The following is a 17,058-nucleotide window of genomic DNA, read 5'->3' as shown; positions in this document are numbered from 1 at the left end:
GCGTATACCTTATGCTAAAATGAGTATTTGACATGGTCTGGTATTTTTCAGCAGCCATATCATTATACTAGTGTAGGTCGTCCTCCATTATGTTTATACTTGTAAGAGACAAAGTGTGTGTTAATTACTATGGCTTAAAATGTCTCTGTGGTTTTTAAATCAAATATTTAATTATTTATGCTTTTATTTTTGACAGAAAAATAGTTTGGATTTTGAAATTTACTCTTCAGCTGAAACTTTAAACATGCCATCACAATGTTTATGATTGGAAGGGGAAAAAGCAGTTACAGCAGGGGAAAAATAAAAGGTAAAAAGTAAATCTTGCCCTCCATCAGCACTATGGAAGAAGACATGACAGGAGGACACAAGAGGTTCTGCTTCATCTCCACATTCTCCAGACGGTCCCACACTTCAGGCAGACACCAAACTAGAATAATAAGCTGAGGAAACGAGAAAGTTACAATGCTCTTGAATTTGATCTTACAAGGCAGTCCCTCTGCTTAACACAGAGTGGCCTTGCTCCTGGCAGCAACCACACACACCCAGGCTGCAGCACGGCTGGGGAGGGTTAAGCGCTGCCTCCTCCCTGCAGAGCCGGAGCAGGAGGGTGGCGAGGAGAAGCAGGCCAGCTATCTTCAATCCCCTGCTGCGTTCAAGGACAAGGGCCTCCTAGCAAACCCGGCTGGCCAGAGCCAGATAAGGCAGGTGCTCTGCAACGTCCCGTCCTGCCACCTGCCACTGTCCCCCCTTGCACATTCCCTTCTGGCCAGGAAAGAAGAGCTTCCTGGCCTGCGGGGTCCTACCCCTGCTACGGCAGGTGGGTGGGGAGCTGCCAGCCTCCCCTCCTCTCCCGTGCCCTGGCACTGCACCCTGCAGCAGCAGTGCCTTGGACCTGCTCCCACCACCCTTGCTACACTATGCTCCGGCAAGCAACTTTCACGGTTCTATTAAACCTAAGAGTATGATTCTTCATATGCATAAAATTGCTCAAATGAATCAGTTCACATGACCAGAGTCATATGTTGAAGTTTTAAGACACGCTGTGGGATTGCCAAAAAAACCAAAAAAAGTGTGTGTGGGAGGCGCATTTGGCAGCATTTGCAACACAAAACACTTCTATAATAACAGAAAACTCTTCTCACCCTCAGGCAAGCAGAACTGCTACATGCAGCACCTGCTGTAGTCCAGGTGTAAAGTGTAGCATCATGTTTTTAACACTGATATTGAACATACAGATAAATCTTCTGCTTAAGGAGATTTGATTTTCAAAGACTGATTGAAATGTGATTAACACTTTGAAGTCATGTATTTATAGCAGCATTACTGAAAGCAAAAATCCAGCAGCTGACAGAAATGCACTGTTATGTCAGATACAGAAAATATAATTTAAACTAAGTTTACCTGTGATTGGCTAGATGTTAAGTTTACTCCTACTGAAATAAAAACAGCCACTCCAGAAAAATAGTGGTAGAAACCAGGAGTTATTATCAGTATATTAAGTGCTATACAAGACAAGTTCTCTGTGCCAGAGGCTGCTGTCTGACAGGAAAATACTCAGTGCATTAAGACACTTAGAGAGCTGATTTATGGCTCATTTACATTACAAAGGTTTTGCAGCATAAGGACAATTCTTCCCCTCCTCTCTAAATTCCCAACCAGTTCTGCTCCCTGGGATTTTCTCTCACACAAGTCAACAGGACGAATGCCACAGACCTCAATGGAATAGCATGAAAGACTTAGAGCATAGCTATCATACATGCTTACGTTTCAGATGATCCTAGGAAACACTCCCTGCCCAGACTACAGAGTAGGACAGAAAAAACCACCACAAACCTACACTTACAACCCACCTCCCCGTAATCAGATCGGCAGGAGTGAGGCAGGGAGAAACCCCTTCCAAACTCAGGCTGGAAGCTGGATTAATGCTGAATGCATGAGAGCTTACCAGTCTGTCACCATGGGGAACCTAATGCCATCAGGAATATCCACACAGCATCTTACTCTGGTCCAAAGCCCCAGAGAAGAGAGAAAAAGCTTCATTTCCTGGGGGAGGCAGGAATGGGGAGCCCAGTGCCCACAGAAGAAACTGTGGAACATGCAATTAATAGTTCAAATACAGTGCAAGCAGTCATCCATTGTCCCCACACAGGATTCACAGCATTCCTTCTCTTACCGACATAATTCCTTTAGTTACCTAGATAATGCTTTCCAATCCCTCAGAGGGGAAAAAACCTGCCTCTCTCCAAAGCACATTCCTGCAGGTATCATTCATATCTTTCCCTTTAAACATGCAGCACCACTACCAGAAACAGACCACACCACCATCCAAATCAATAATCCAATGTAGCATGGCACATGCCAGAAGCAAACAGGCAAAAGTCTTGAATCACAGCAGCAGATAAAGGCAGGCAATTTCATCTGTGGGCCAGGAACACCAGTAACCATCCCTGAAGGGTTTTCTTCAATCCAGCAAACTCTAACATGATGCTAACTCTTCTTCTTCTCAAACTACCCTACACACCACTCCCTACTACCATATGGTACAAAGCACAGGAGAGCTGAACAGAACTGCTGCCACAAGGGGATGAGACAGCTGGGATTTCTCAGAGAACAAGATGATTAACAGCACCACCAAAAAGTCAGTACCATTAGGCATCTCTTTAGGAGTGTGCCTCCATGCCACTTAAAAAAAAACCTGTAGTTGCTTCTGGAAGGGGGCCTTCATGCCACAGCAGCTCTGCCATCCATAAGAGACATTGTGAAACTAGAAGACTGAGTGGGACCACCTCTTTCAGTAGCATCTTACACAGCATCACTTTAAAATTGACTATGGAACCACACATCTGCCAAGTATTAATGCTAAATTTCCTCCAGTGTTTAAGCTAGGCTTAGTTTTAAAACAGTTCACTGCAATAAAGCAGAATTTTATGGAATAAGTCCTAAGAGCAGGAGAGAAGACACGTCTGGGAGGCTGAAGGGACAAGACCATGCCTGCAGACACTACAGAAACAGTGTAGTTTAAAAACATAGTTATATCAGTTTCCTACAGACAACAGTAAAAAGTCTGTATCTCACCTATCCAGAAAGTCATCTTTTGAAGCCCCCAAATTTTATAGCCTTTAAGATACAACACCTTTACATCCCTCTAAGAGCAAAAAAGTAAACAGCCAGGCCCATCACGAGCCTCCAGCACACCCCTCATGCCCAACATACGCAGCTGCAGGGAAGGGGAGGCAGTCAAAATGCATTACAACTATGTTAATAGCAACTCTTATCAAAACTGCACAGACTCCTACATCAGAAGGCCTAGCGTGCCACTATTTATGTTCTAAAAAGAAGGCTAAATAAGTTTCTTTTTTTTGCAGTGTCTTTTTAAAGGCTGATAAGAGACACCCAAAGGTCCCTTTGAGAAAAGCGGATATAAGGTCATTGTATGCTTGCTGCCTAACAAGCCAGCCTTATACCTATCTTGCAAGGTGATTAGTGAAAATTCTGAAATTGCTGGTGTGAGACAGCATGTTTGAAGATTAAATAAACAGAAACTATTTTCTCTGTATATTCTGTGATATAGCTCTCAAAGAATCAAGAACATCATGAAACTCTGCCTTTCTTCTCTTTCCTAAAAAAAAAAAGCCTCTTTATACAGAGCCCACACTGTTACCAAGTCTCACTTCACATGCAGAGGGAAGCGAACGGGTGAGGAGATTAACCATGCTTTCCATCTTATGCAAGCTTTGTATCTCCATAAATAGCAGTTCTGGTACTGGAAAATTTTGAAAAACCCTGAAGAAAGCCTCAGGGCCCCATTAGATACTTCCACTAATTCTGTTACCCAATAACAAAATTATTTTTCAATTCTAAATGACTCCACTACTCTTGAGGATAAAAGCACTGGAAAGAACCGAGGCTGCAGAAACCACTGCCTTGTTTATGCTTCCCAGAGGAAGCACTCACGTTGGGAATAGTTCTGTGATTCACAGGCTAAGTAGAGGACGGTAATTCATGCTCTTCTGCTGACTCTCATTCTGCACCACAGAATTACAAGACCACTAATATAAAAACCTCAGAGTCCAGAAAGCAACAGCAATGAAAGATGAGGAAACAGTTCCCAAGCTGTTGAACATACTTCTGTCTTGCACTGCAACACTCTTCAGAAAAAGCAGATTCAATTCCCCCCAACTCTCATGCTCCAGGTTTATATCTATGATAAAAAGAAAACTTTTTTTTTATATATATATATATACACATACAACAGTGAATTTATGAGCAATGTCTCTCAATCATCTGAAGGATCTGACCAACCTCCCAAAGCTCTACTCAAAAGCTCCTGGTGCTGCTGTCTGTGAAAGTCTAGACATTCTTTAACGTCTGAAAACTACAACGGTTGCAAAGGACAGCTGAAATACTAACCTACACAGCAGCAGGCAGAAAGTCTGCTAAAAACATTGAAACCTCTCCATTTTAAGTAACTGAAAGGCAAATCACAATATTGTATGTTTCGGAAAAAATTTTTATGGCTTCTCGCAGCATCAACCATAGCAAATTGACTATCCCACACATATACCCCTAAATTAGAGAGCAAATAATATCCATTGCACCCCATAAATGTGAAGTAGTGATATCGTCAGCCTTTTCTTAGAAAATAAAATGTCTCAGGCATACATGTTATTGGTCAAAACAATACAAGTAAAATGCAATACTGTTTTTAGTTTCAGTAACAGGATTATGAGGTAATGTTTATATGTCTGGAAGCAGAGCTAAGAAATTTCCATTATACAGATGAGCTGAAATGATGTATTATTTCCTAGAGTCATTTAAAAAAAATTAAACATCTCCAGGATCTTGGCTTGACTATTCTTCACGCCCAAGATAAACCTCCACAATGGTTTGTTTTAAAAACAATGTGTGGAAACTTTTCCTTCTAAAAGCAAAAAAGAAATTATGGGTGCTACAGGAAACCTGAATAAACATCAACACTTTAGCTCAGTAGAGCAAGAACAATTGTGAGGAGACGATTGCTAGAGAACCAACGATCTGAGGAGCACCCAACATTTGAAGCTTGTTGCATGGATATAATAAGCCTGGCCAACAAGAAAAGCACCTAACAGAAGAACCTATGACAAAGTCTCACATATAGGAGAAGCCCTCAAGAAAGTATGTTTGCGCATATATTCTTATCTGGGTTTCCCTCCTTCCTAGCTACCACTGATATCGTCCTTTTCCATACATTCCCTCTGTGTTCGCTGCGTTTTCCTCATTTCATCACCTTCCTATGTCTTAATAGTCTCAGGAATGAAAAGCATGAACAGTACAAAAATCTGAACATGGGAATAAAACAGAACAAAGCCAGAAAAATTCCAAATGAGATGCTAATAAATGTGTCAGTTTGTAATATGCAAAAGACTGACCAAAGAAGTGACCATAGTGTGTCAGACCAAGGGTCCGTGCAAGCCAACACCCTGCCTCCCACAGGAGGCAAAGAGCAAGGACCAGGGAAAGACCATAACAGTAAGACAGGTATATCCGACTCCTTCTCCAGCTAAGCCTTCCAGACTCTAGCTGTTTACAGCTCAGCAACTATGTATTAATGATTCCCACTGCCATGGGTTGTGAATGTTTAAAAGGAAAGCTAAGGTTAGGTCGTAAACAACTAATGTGATTGGAATACCGTATACTATTTGTTATACCGTTTACTTATTTTCAGGTATTAAAAATAATTAGGAGAAAAAAAGCTGTAGAGCATGGTAACAAGTAAATTATAACTGTGCTAAACACTCATATATATCTTTTTAAAATCTTAGTTTTAATGTACAAATCTTAATTCTTAGGAACGTAAATTTAGGTATCTAAGGCAAGAGTCTAAATTAAATTAAAACATGCTGTGAATTCCTTTATTTCCCTTAAATATTCATGTCTTAAGGCAACAAGAGGTAAACATCAGGTTGTACAACCAGCTTCAGGTTCTGACAAGAGTATTAGCAATCTGGATCTAAAGGGAGTCTCTGCCTAATCAGATCGGCTTTGGACTAGGTCCCAGACATTGATGTAGTTTTTTCAAAAGAATGATGGTAACAAAACCAATGTAAATTCAATAAATACAAAAGCACCCAAATCCAGTGAGAATATTTCCCTAATACAAGCACTTCATATTTGACTTCAGAAACCTGGCGCTCAGATGGTGACCAAAAAGAGACTGAGAACTAAAATCCGTAATTCCCCTGGAAACTATTAAAAAAATCATTCAATTTAAATTTTACAGTTTTACAGTTCATCTCCATACAGCATTCTTCAGATTTAGGTCACCACAAGTTGGAGACATAACTATTAATGTAAGCATCTCGGTTGACTTGTTGAAAAGTAACATTTTTTCAAATAAAGTACTACTTATTTGTTGTTCTCTGCTAAGAAAGTAGTAGAGAGCTACTTGACACAGATTATATAAAGCATCGAAAATGCTGAGTAACTCACAGTGAGGAAGGTTAAGAGACACAGAAAACTTGAAACTAAAAGCCCCTTTTGTCATTCTCTCAGAAAACTACTCAAACTCTTCCCATCAAGTTCTCATCTCCTAGAACTTCTTGTCCAAATATATGCAGCATCACACAACAGCACATGCAAAGCAAATCCAGTTTCAAGCTGTGCATTCAGCGTTCCAGACTACTAATTGATATCCAAGGCAATTCTTTCCATGTGACATACTCACTCATGTTGGTAATTTCTTTTTAAATTAAGTTAAAATTTTAATAGCTATTCATTTCACGAGGTGAAATACCTCTGAACATGACCCTGTGCAATGGGTGGGGGAAACCTGAGAGGTTCTCCATTCTGTAAGGACAGAGGGAAGATAAAGGAAGCACAAGCAGAGGGAAATGGTAAGTTGTACCACAGTTCAAGGACACATAATCACAATAAAAAGCACCAAACATCACAGTTGTCAGGGACCCAATACACCTAGATGTGCCATTGTACATCTATATTACACTGCTGTACCATTTATTTTTGGACTTGCTGGACACCAGGGCAGACTTCACAGCAAGAAGAGACAGAGTTCTTTGCAAGAGCTGGCATAATATTGGTCCATTTGGGAGCTAATGACACAGAAGGCCACAGAAGTGCTTAAAAACAAGGTTTGAAGAATTAGGCAAGAAAACTCAACTACACAGAATAGTCTTTCAGTAGGAGTAGCAGTCTTAAATAACTACCTATTGCATAAGAGAATTTTATGCTTGCATGTTGCTTTTATACTGCTACTTCGTCTGTTGAACTCCCACGAGCTCGAACATCTTATCTGCACAAGGAATCTAAATTGGTCTTTTAAAAGTTTGTAGAGATTTCTATTTTGTTTGAAAAGTTACTTGTTTCATTTCTTGCCAACTAAGGCAAAAAAAATAAGCTCTTTATCACAACACACAGTGGGTAAGTAGCAAAAATGGATGATGAGGGTTTTATTTCAGCTCCACTTGCCATAGGGAGAGGAAGAGACCAGGGAAAACTGAGGCACTCAGACCATGAAGATCTGTAGAGGAAAGATACAATGGCTAGGTGCTCTCTTCTACAGAGAATTTTTAAATATTTTAAAGGATAAATGTTTATTTAGAAGACTAAATTTGGGGGACAGAGATGCAGGCAGTTATTTCATGTTAATCTTGCTTCCCCTCTGGCAGTTCAGGAGCTGGTTTGTCAGCACATAACCACCACCATGCTAACCACTTCAAATATTTTGGGGTTCTCAAGCTAACCTTTCCAACGACTGCTAACGTAACCAGTCAGACACTGAGCACCACCCCTACCAAAAGCTGTCCAGGAGGGCCCAAGATTACACCAGCCTGAAGACCAAAAGCTGCCTTCTGATGGGAAGTCAGAATGAGATGCTGGCAGGGCAGTGAGGCTGCTGCTCATCCTGGTGTTCATGCTCACATGCTCCCTTGCTCTGCCAACAGAGAATTTGGGTTTCTGTTAGCAGGAGCTTAAAAGAAAGAGCTATTATGTCCCATTTTTCAGTTAATGCTTTTGTCCTTCTTAATAACAACGACCCTTCCCCTCACATTAAAGAGTGAGGTTTTCTATTAAAATGTGTAATTTTCATTAATATAGTCCACAAGGTAGCTACAAAACATTGTATTTCATCAGCATTGGATACATTTTCTCCTTTCTAACCAGGATATAAGCAGGATCCTTCTCAGCCCTGGGTGGAGCAGAGCCCTTTTCCCCACCCTCCTGACAGGGAGGACAGTTTTGCCTCCTGCTGACAAAAAATCTAACCCTTTTCCCATTCTCTTCCTTGGTAAGCAGCAGAGTCTTCTCCCATGAACATCTGATCACAGGCCAAAATAACAAGATTCAGGTAAAGGGGGGGGGGGGGGGGTAATAAGAGATAAGAGGGAAAAAAAACCCCAATAATGGAAGTAGAGGGGTGCACGCATTGGGGAATCAGCTGAGGTTGCTCTTAGCTTAATAAATATGAGCCCAAACTGGCAGGGAAAGCAGGGTGTTTGAAGTAGCACACAGAACAGTACAAGGGCCAAAACTTATTAAACTTGGGTGCTTAAATTTAAGGACAGAACAGGTGTCCACAGATTCTAAGATATGAAATAACCAAAACTGACAGCAACATCAAAGCATGCACGTGATTGAATCATCTTGGTGTCCCAACATCAGGCACCTAAGCTGGGAACTTCTGTCTACATCAAGTCAAAACCTAAATTTTAAGAAGTTTTTAAAGAAAAAAAAAACAACAAGTAGGGACATTGTTAGAATTGCCATTGTACTAAAGGCACTAGAAGCTGCTTATTATTTCCAGGTACTCATATGACATTTACCTGGGTCATCATATAAAGCTTTCAAACCATTCATTTGCAAGATGCTGGGACACCTGTTTGCTAGAGGAAGCATAACTGACTTAAGATGCTAGACTAAAATCAAAGACATGTAAATTCAGTTCTGCTTCTGTCCCTGACTGTAGATGCAGACACTATGTGAAGGCAAACTGGGCATGTCACCTTCTGCCCTACTTTAGCTTCTATTAAAATATGATTTGAGGGTCTGCAAGAACATTCTTGTAGAAATTATACATGGGTTTGCTTAGAATGGGAACTTCATTTAAGGGCCTACAAGCTACATAAAGAAAAAAGATGCAAGCCAGGAGGGAAAGAGACAGATGACCACTCCCCACCCCCCCAAAGTTAGACAGAAGGTAAGTGCTAGAACTAAGAATTTATCTCAGGTCTTTTTGATCCTTCCCTCATGTCCTGTGCCCATACAGGACACACTGCCCCTGTGAATTTTTAAGAGAATAGCCACAGATGACACAAGAAAACTGCAAAACAGATTAAATAAAATGTCAAGGACTTTGCTGAAAGCCTCTTGTGGCTTTTTGTTTAGCCTCTTGTTTAGCAGACAACATTTAGAAAGTACTCAAAACATTCTCTTCAATACTAAAGCATCTTACTCAGACATCTCTCTCAAAGCCTGGGTCTTCCTTGACAAGAAATGACTTGTTCCTTTGTACAATCTCTTTAGCTACTTTTGCTTTCTCCTACTCGATACCTTCTCTGCTGTAGGTGCCGTTGGTATTTCCTCTTCTCAAAATCCAAAACTGCAACATTTCTTTCTGTCAACATCAACATAATTGCATTTCTCCAAATGGAAAGCAAGTTACCTGGCATTAACAGATGTCCTTCACCACAAAACTTCATGTCTTTAGCCACTGCTACCTACCACCTGAACAGCAGTAAAGAAATGCTGCAACTTTTTTTCCCCCCACATTACTACTCCTAAGTGGAACAACAGGCATGTCTCTAGATGTCTGTAATGCACTAAGGCCAGTGTTTCAGTGTAGTTTCAATAACAGTTACTTAGTATAGAGTGGAGAGAGTATACACTTTTCCTCTTCAACAGTGTAGAAAGTATCTTTGAGTCAAAGATGGGTTTTATACTGATTTCCTCCCCGTCCCATCCCCCCAAGAGTAAGTAAGCTTTGATTCTTCTTGTACATCAGAGCTCAGAGATGATTACAGACTTTCTAAATTAACAAAGAGAAGTTATTAGGGAATCAATGTCATCTATTTCTTAAATCACCAATCATGAATTCCAAATGATAAAAATGATTGACTGAAAAAAACATTGCTTTTATTTATAAAGATGATACAGTCTAGGCAGCTTAACCTTTCTTAGCTGATCTATCCTATGAGATAATACTACTTAGTCTGTGCTTTATTTGAAATCAGATAAACTTTAAGTTTAGACATGTTTATGTTTTAGATGTGCTTGTTTTTATAAACACTGTTCAGGAATGATGCTGGAAGCTCAAATGTAGTGCAATTTGCAGTTGAGTACCCAAAACCAGTTTTGTGTTACAAATAACAATTATAATTCAAGTTTATCTCCACTACCTAAAAGGAAAAAAATCACCACTCCAACATTAAGGACACAGTAAGGAAAGCACTTTCTGGATACATAACTCAGCATGGGTTTCATTTTTATACATAGTTGAAAAATCATAAAGCCTTGTGAAAAAGGCAGAATGAGGAGTTCCATATTTTAATAACATTGAAATAAACCCTGTAACCTTACCGAGCAAAATAGCCTTGTCTTCGTTCTTTCTTCTCTTCCTTGGTCTCCATTATGTACAGTCAAATAGGCAAGGTGAGTGGCCAGGCGTGATGCTCTTTTTCCCCTCAGTATCTCATATCCAGGCAGAGTCCCCTGTACATAACATTTAAAATTAGGAAGTTCATAAATCAATACGCCAACAACACCTACAAAAACTAACAGGGTTGCAGACATGCAATCGACCCAGTGACAAGGCAAAGTAAAACTTTAACCAGTCAATGCTTGCCATGTGATATCCATTTAGTATACGAGACAAAAAACAATAAATGCACTCTGGCCAGCTTCTCCAGCAGAGGAAGAGAGATACTGCAAAGCAGGTAACCCAAAGAGCAGTAGCAAGTTTTAAAACCCTGGATTAAAATCTTTTGCAAGCTGTTAAATAGTTTATACCAAAACATCTTCCTGGTTTCATGTGTTTTATAGACAGGAAGATCAAGAGAAGCTTTGGAAACATCCAGTACAAACAAACAGTATAACCAGCAAGACACACACTGTTCACTTTATAAAAATTCTGTAAAAGAGTGAGAAAAAGAGCGATCTACATTCTTTACACAGGCTTGACTGTTGTGAAACAGTACAGAAATTCAAACAAGTATAAAGGGAGAAACATAATGGACCTCCTGCTCTCCAGATGAATTGCAGTCACCTTGAGATAGACAGCAGTACGGAAGGTTTTCTGAGAAGTTTTAAAAAAAAAAAAAAAAAAGGAGACCAGTAATACTGCCTTATGCCATGGAAATCACCACCATTTCACACAATGCCACACTGAGGCACTTGGAAACCAAAAGTTGGGAGTTTCAGAACTGCTTGGTAATTACTGCAATTAACAATATGCCACATTAATTGCTCTCCAAGAATCCTACCAAGATGTTTTACCCTCTTCCCCTCTCCAACCCACCCCAATGGAGGCATTCAACCTATCCCAATGGCTTGTGCACATGAACAAAGTAAATTAACTTCTGAAGGGTTATCAGTATTCCAGATTAAAGTTCAAACCAGAAGTTACTACAAAATATTTTAATCTAATGGGCTGTATAACAAAGAAATGATGATTCGTAGTAAAAGAAAAATTCCTCTGGGATCTAATCAGTTCCCACTATTTTTCCCTACATTAAAAGATCATAAACTACAAACTGCCAGATGTCAACAAAAGAGAAAATGTAGTGAAAATAGACTAATCTACTAAAAAAGCCCAAGAACATACCATGCTAGATTCTACCAGAAAGACTTGCCATAATTTTCTGTCCATATTTATGGAGCACCAGTTCACAGCAATTAAAGTCCATTGTTTCAAAATCCACTTTTTCTTACTCATTAATCTTGAATACATCCAGTGCATCAAAAAGAATCTAGTCTCTCTGATCTTTATACATCAGGTAGAGCCTTACACTTTAAATGGCAAATTTACTCACTCTTTAAATGGCAAATTTGCCTATGACATCTTTGGCTTTTTATAAAGAGAATACTGTTTTATCTCTGCAACTTAATGCCTATTGCAGTCTTCAGCTGGACACAGAAACCTACTTGACAGTAGCACAAGAACAGCATCAAAACAAATTGTCCTGCTCAGATGTCCAGTCTGTATGAAGATACCACATACTTCCTAAGAATTTTGATGCATCCTTATATTCCCTGTTAGGGCAGGTCCTTAGATCTTCAGAAGACCAAAAATGGTGGCTTTGTTAGCACTGCATTTAGAGTTACAATAAATCTTCCAAAGCATACAACTACAACCTTTATAGCAAACTACAAAAGAGTTCAAAGAAAGAGGAACCACTCTTTCCCCTTTGGCTGCTTTGACTTCACTACATGCTGTGACGTGTGCACAAGGGCGCTGATGGGTCAGAGCTGAGGCTCACGTTGGCACCAAGAACTATCAAATAACCGCGGGAGCACCAAGATAATATTAAACCCACGACCACAAGGACAGTGGGACCCATGGGAACAAGAAGAGGGAATCAGGAAGAGCCCCTTTCACCTCACTGAAACATGATCATCTGGGATGGACAGAGGGAAGTGAGAGCTGTCCTCAGGGCCTCACTCTGTGCAAGAGTCAACAGCACGCTCCCGCCATTCATTCTCTTCCTCTCCCATGATCTACCGCACCCCACCCCGGGGAGTACCAGCCGCGCTCTGGCACTGTGCTGACAAATGACGGCAGCGTCACTGCCCAGGGAGCCAGGAGGAGAAAATTCCGCCTGCTCACAGCCATGTCTTGCCCAGTGGCAGAGCAGCCACCCCCTGCTTCGGCAAAGGGGGCACGAAGAGAGAGGAGATAGGGTTTAGGCCTAGACCTAACCACAGATGCTGCAGGAGGTGCCAGCACCAAACCAGCATGGCGTTGCTCAGCTCGCCAAGTCTAAAGTTTGCTGCTTGCTTTCATCCTCGCTAAACAAAGCTAGCAATGAAAACGTGGGTATGGAGCCTGTTCTTCCCACATCAACTAAAAGTAACTCCAAGTCCTTTCACACAGTGGGGCAATAAATCAAGAACTTGAAAAAAAAAATTATTAAAAATATTCGGAACAGATGGGCACTCAGAAAATTGGAACGCTGTCCATAGAACAGAAGTAACAAAGGCATTCAGGTGAAATACTTTTTTACCTTTTGCTGATAAAAATACACAGAGATCTCATATCCAGTCACTGATTAATGAAAATTTTCACAATAAAATAATTTAATATCAGGTCCCATACTGTTGACTTAAAACTTGTTTAGCTCACCTTCTTAGAAGAATCATAGAATCACAAAATGGTATGGGTTGGAAGGGACCTTAAAGACCATCTAGTCCCAACCCCCTTGCCATGGGCAGGGACACCCTCCACTAGGCCACGTTGCCCAAAGCCCCATCCAACCTGGCCTTGAACACTTCCAGGGAGGGGGCAGCCACTGCTTCTCTGGGCAACCTGTTCCAGTGCCTCACTACTCTAACAGTAAAGAATTTCTTCCCTGTATCTAATCTAAATCAACCCTCCTTCAGCTTAAGGTTGTTACCCCTTGTCCTGTCACTACATGTCCTTGTAAACAGTCCCTCACCGTCTTTCTTGTAGGCCCCTTCAGGTACTGGAAGGCCACAATTAGATCTCCCTGGAGCCTTCTTTTCTCCAGGCTGAACAATCCCAACTCTCTCAGCCTGTCCTCATAGGAGAGGTGCTCCAGCCCTCTGATCATCTTTGTGGCCCTCCTCTGGACTTGCTCCAACAGCTCCATGTAGAAACAAAGGCAGTGTTCTAGGAAGGCATATCTAAGGCTGAAAATTATATTTTGAAAATGTAGTACTAGGAAAAGCAAACTGATTAGGAGTGCAGACTTCACAACTTCTGTGTTCACTTTTGTTGTTGAGAATTTTTCATGTACTAGTTGGCTTTAAGAAGAAAAAAAAAACCCAAAAACCTGAAAACTAGGAGGACCACAGCATAACCTGCAGTAATTGCTACTGAAAACTAGTATTTCTGAAAGGTCCTTTTCAATTTTTAGTTCTTTAAGTAGTAATAGTACAAAAGCCACGTTTACTTTATAGGTTATCACTGATGTTTTAAAGTTCCATCAATAAAAGTAAACCTACTCCACACTTCCCCCCTACCTGTCCTTTGATATCTCCCAAGAAGGAAATCTCAGCTATTCTTTATTAATATGAACTGCTTAAAATGTTATTAAGGATAAATGATTAAAATGAGCCTTGTTTTCCTGGTAGCTCCTTTCTGGTAGAGACAAAGGCTGAATCAGGCAGACTACTAAAAATGTACATATGTGAGGGATATTTATATACTGGGAGAAAGACACTTTACTCATATATCATGAGTACAGTCCAAACTCAAATGATGACAAAGCTGGTTTTATAGAAATTTCAGGCTCAGTTTAACCCTTTCTACACTGAAATGGAAATAAGACACTGAAAAGCTTATACTATATGTCTACAGCAATGTAATCTTTTATGAGATAACTTCAAAAGAAAGATATTCCTGACAAACAAACAATGCATTTAAGTAAGGAACCTGTTAAAAATTTGATGGTCTCCAAATTTAGCCAATGTCAGCACCTGATAATTACATGAAGAAAAGAAAAAAAACATAAAAATATAACGGACCTTTCACTGTTAGTCCTATTGCTCTGGATTTTTTAAATTTATATTACTATATTTTTGGACACTTGGTTTGTTTCTTTAGGCTTGCTGTCAGGGAGTTTTGGGGATGCTACTGGGAGTTTGTAACAAGAGTGGGAATGCTCCAGCAAGGCCACAAAATAAAAAGTTTAAAAAAAAAAACTAAAAAAAAAAAAAATAAAAAATCACAGGACCAGACTGAACTCCTGACTGTGGGTACCAACATCACTGCAACTGCCACCACCTCCTCAAGACCTCCAGAAATGCTGCTCCCAGCTCCTGCTCTGCCACTTGGCACTACAGGACAGCAGCCTCCTGTCACAGTACATTCAAAGCAGCAGAAGAGAAACATGCTTTAAGTGTGAGGATAAACAAAGGGGAAGGGAACTGGATTTTTGGGGGGAACATTAAAAATAAATATGTGAATAGAGCATCCCAAGTCCTCTAAAGACTTCGATAAATTTACCAATTCTTTTCTAATTATTTTTCCTCTCTTTTCCCTCCCTTCTCAAGCATGAAGAATACCTTGCTACTTGTGGTTCAGGCAGTTTACATTTCCATAAGACAACAGAAGGACCTGCTTGCTGCAGAGGTAAGCACCCAGAAATCCTGTTTGCTGGCTCTAAAGCATCAACGATCAATCCTCCAACTGTGAGCATTACTTTCCAAAAGCGTGCACATGAACAGAACATCCAACAGCACTAGCAATGCAGAAACCAGTGAAGTATCTGATTATTTTTAGAACATTCAATGGACTTGATAGCTTGTCTCTGGCCATCTGTGCCCACCCCAAGTCCTGCAAAGACATACAGAAAAAAAACCAAAAAACATTCAAGATCATGCAATTGTTTAGATATATTTTCATGACCCTGTAGAATCAATATCTCTCAATCTTTCATGAGGTAGGAAAACGCTGCAATCCCCTACTTTGCAAATGGAAAACTGAACTACATAAAGTACCTCCACAGGCTCAAATAAGAGCAGAAAAGCAACGTGTGCAAGTACCTTCCACTAGCTTTAATCCAACCAGCCTCAATAACCAGCAGCAACGAGAACAAGGGAGGAGACTACTTGGACAAGGAACCAGGTATTATATTCTGTGTAAAATTTAAACTGACAAACTTTGAGCACAGTCTCACCTTTATTTGGATCTGCAGGCACACACATAGAAATTAAAGCTCAGATCCACAAAAGGAAATAAAATGCCTAACTCCTCTGAGGATCTAGGTTTAAATGGTGGTCTCAGCTCCCTCAGGAAATATGTAAAAAAAGCGATGAATTGACTTTAGGGAAACCAAGTCGAGGGTATGTGCCTTAGCAGGGGCCCTACAAGGTAAGCAATACTGGCAGCAATCGTACTGTGAAAAACAAGCAGGAGAGGCGAGAGGCCTAAGCAGAAATTTTCCGCAGTTAGGAAGACAGAGCAGATTGAGGTAGAAGGCTTCCAGGGAGAGAGCCAAGCGGACATGGTCACACCAAGGATGTAATAGGGACACCCCACAGTGCCGTGGGAACAGGATGCTGCCCAGACACACCACGTAGCTCTCACCTGCTCTCTGGTGCATTATCCCATGCAACATTAGTTTTTTTATTTTTGCTTCTCTATTTTACCTCTGCCCCTGAGACCACAGACAAACGCTGCACACATCTGTTCATAGCACTGCACGCTTCCTTGCCATCATCTGCTACAATACAATTCAAATGTTGTCACCAGTCATTTTTAGACACGAAGCATTACTAACAATTCTGCTTAAGATTGGCAACTCTGCATCAGAGTGTCTCCTTACAAATAACGAGTCTTCTGGGTACATGTGCCAATTCTGACCCCTAAAAAAATGCACCATGAGAGATGACAAGGATTACACCTTGGACAATATTAAGACTAAAAAAAGGAAAGCTATATATGTAGTACTTCAAGAACAATATTAAAAATGTCTATCAAGCTGGCAGAATAAGAAATTGTAGAACAAATCACAGATAGAGAAGAAGCATTTTCATTGTATTAGAGATCTGAAACTGAACCCTTGGGGGTTGCTATCTGTGCCTCTGGTGAGCCCAAAGCAGTTACCAGGGCACTGTGGAGACGCAAATAGATACAGATACACACCAACAAGGCTGCAGCATAGGGTCTCACACAACACCTTTAAGGGTAAGGCAACAGAAACAAGTTAACACAGAAGAGGAGATGCATTATAATTTGCTACTGGGTCATATAAATGCATATGATTAAGCTTCACAAGCCAAAGCATTAATATCAACTCTAGCATTCATTTCAAGAGACATTCCATTTTTAAGAACAGGAAGGTGGAAAGAACATCAGCACTTTAGGAGAAACGCTAAACTTTG

The 17,058-nt window shown here is 40.5% G+C and overlaps 1 protein-coding gene across 8 annotated transcripts in view; it reads right to left on the bottom strand.

The window, feature by feature from the left end:
* NCOA7 (nuclear receptor coactivator 7) overlaps nt 1-17,058 on the bottom strand; it is a 101,458-nt gene that overhangs the window by 64,116 nt on the left and 20,284 nt on the right. For 7 of the 8 annotated variants that reach the window (XM_075748009.1, XM_075748007.1, XM_075748011.1 and 4 more), the window contains one exon: nt 10,573-10,704. The exons of the other annotated variant lie outside the window; for it this stretch is intronic. In XM_075748009.1, coding sequence (XP_075604124.1) covers nt 10,573-10,622 — 50 coding nt within the window. In that variant the 5' untranslated portion in view covers nt 10,623-10,704. The remainder of the gene's footprint in view (nt 1-10,572; nt 10,705-17,058) is intronic. 8 annotated transcript variants of the gene reach the window in all.

Source organism: Balearica regulorum, chromosome 3, assembly GCF_011004875.1.
Source record: "Balearica regulorum gibbericeps isolate bBalReg1 chromosome 3, bBalReg1.pri, whole genome shotgun sequence".
Lineage (NCBI taxonomy): Eukaryota > Metazoa > Chordata > Aves > Gruiformes > Gruidae > Balearica > Balearica regulorum.
This window is presented reverse-complemented; position numbering and strand designations above follow the sequence as displayed.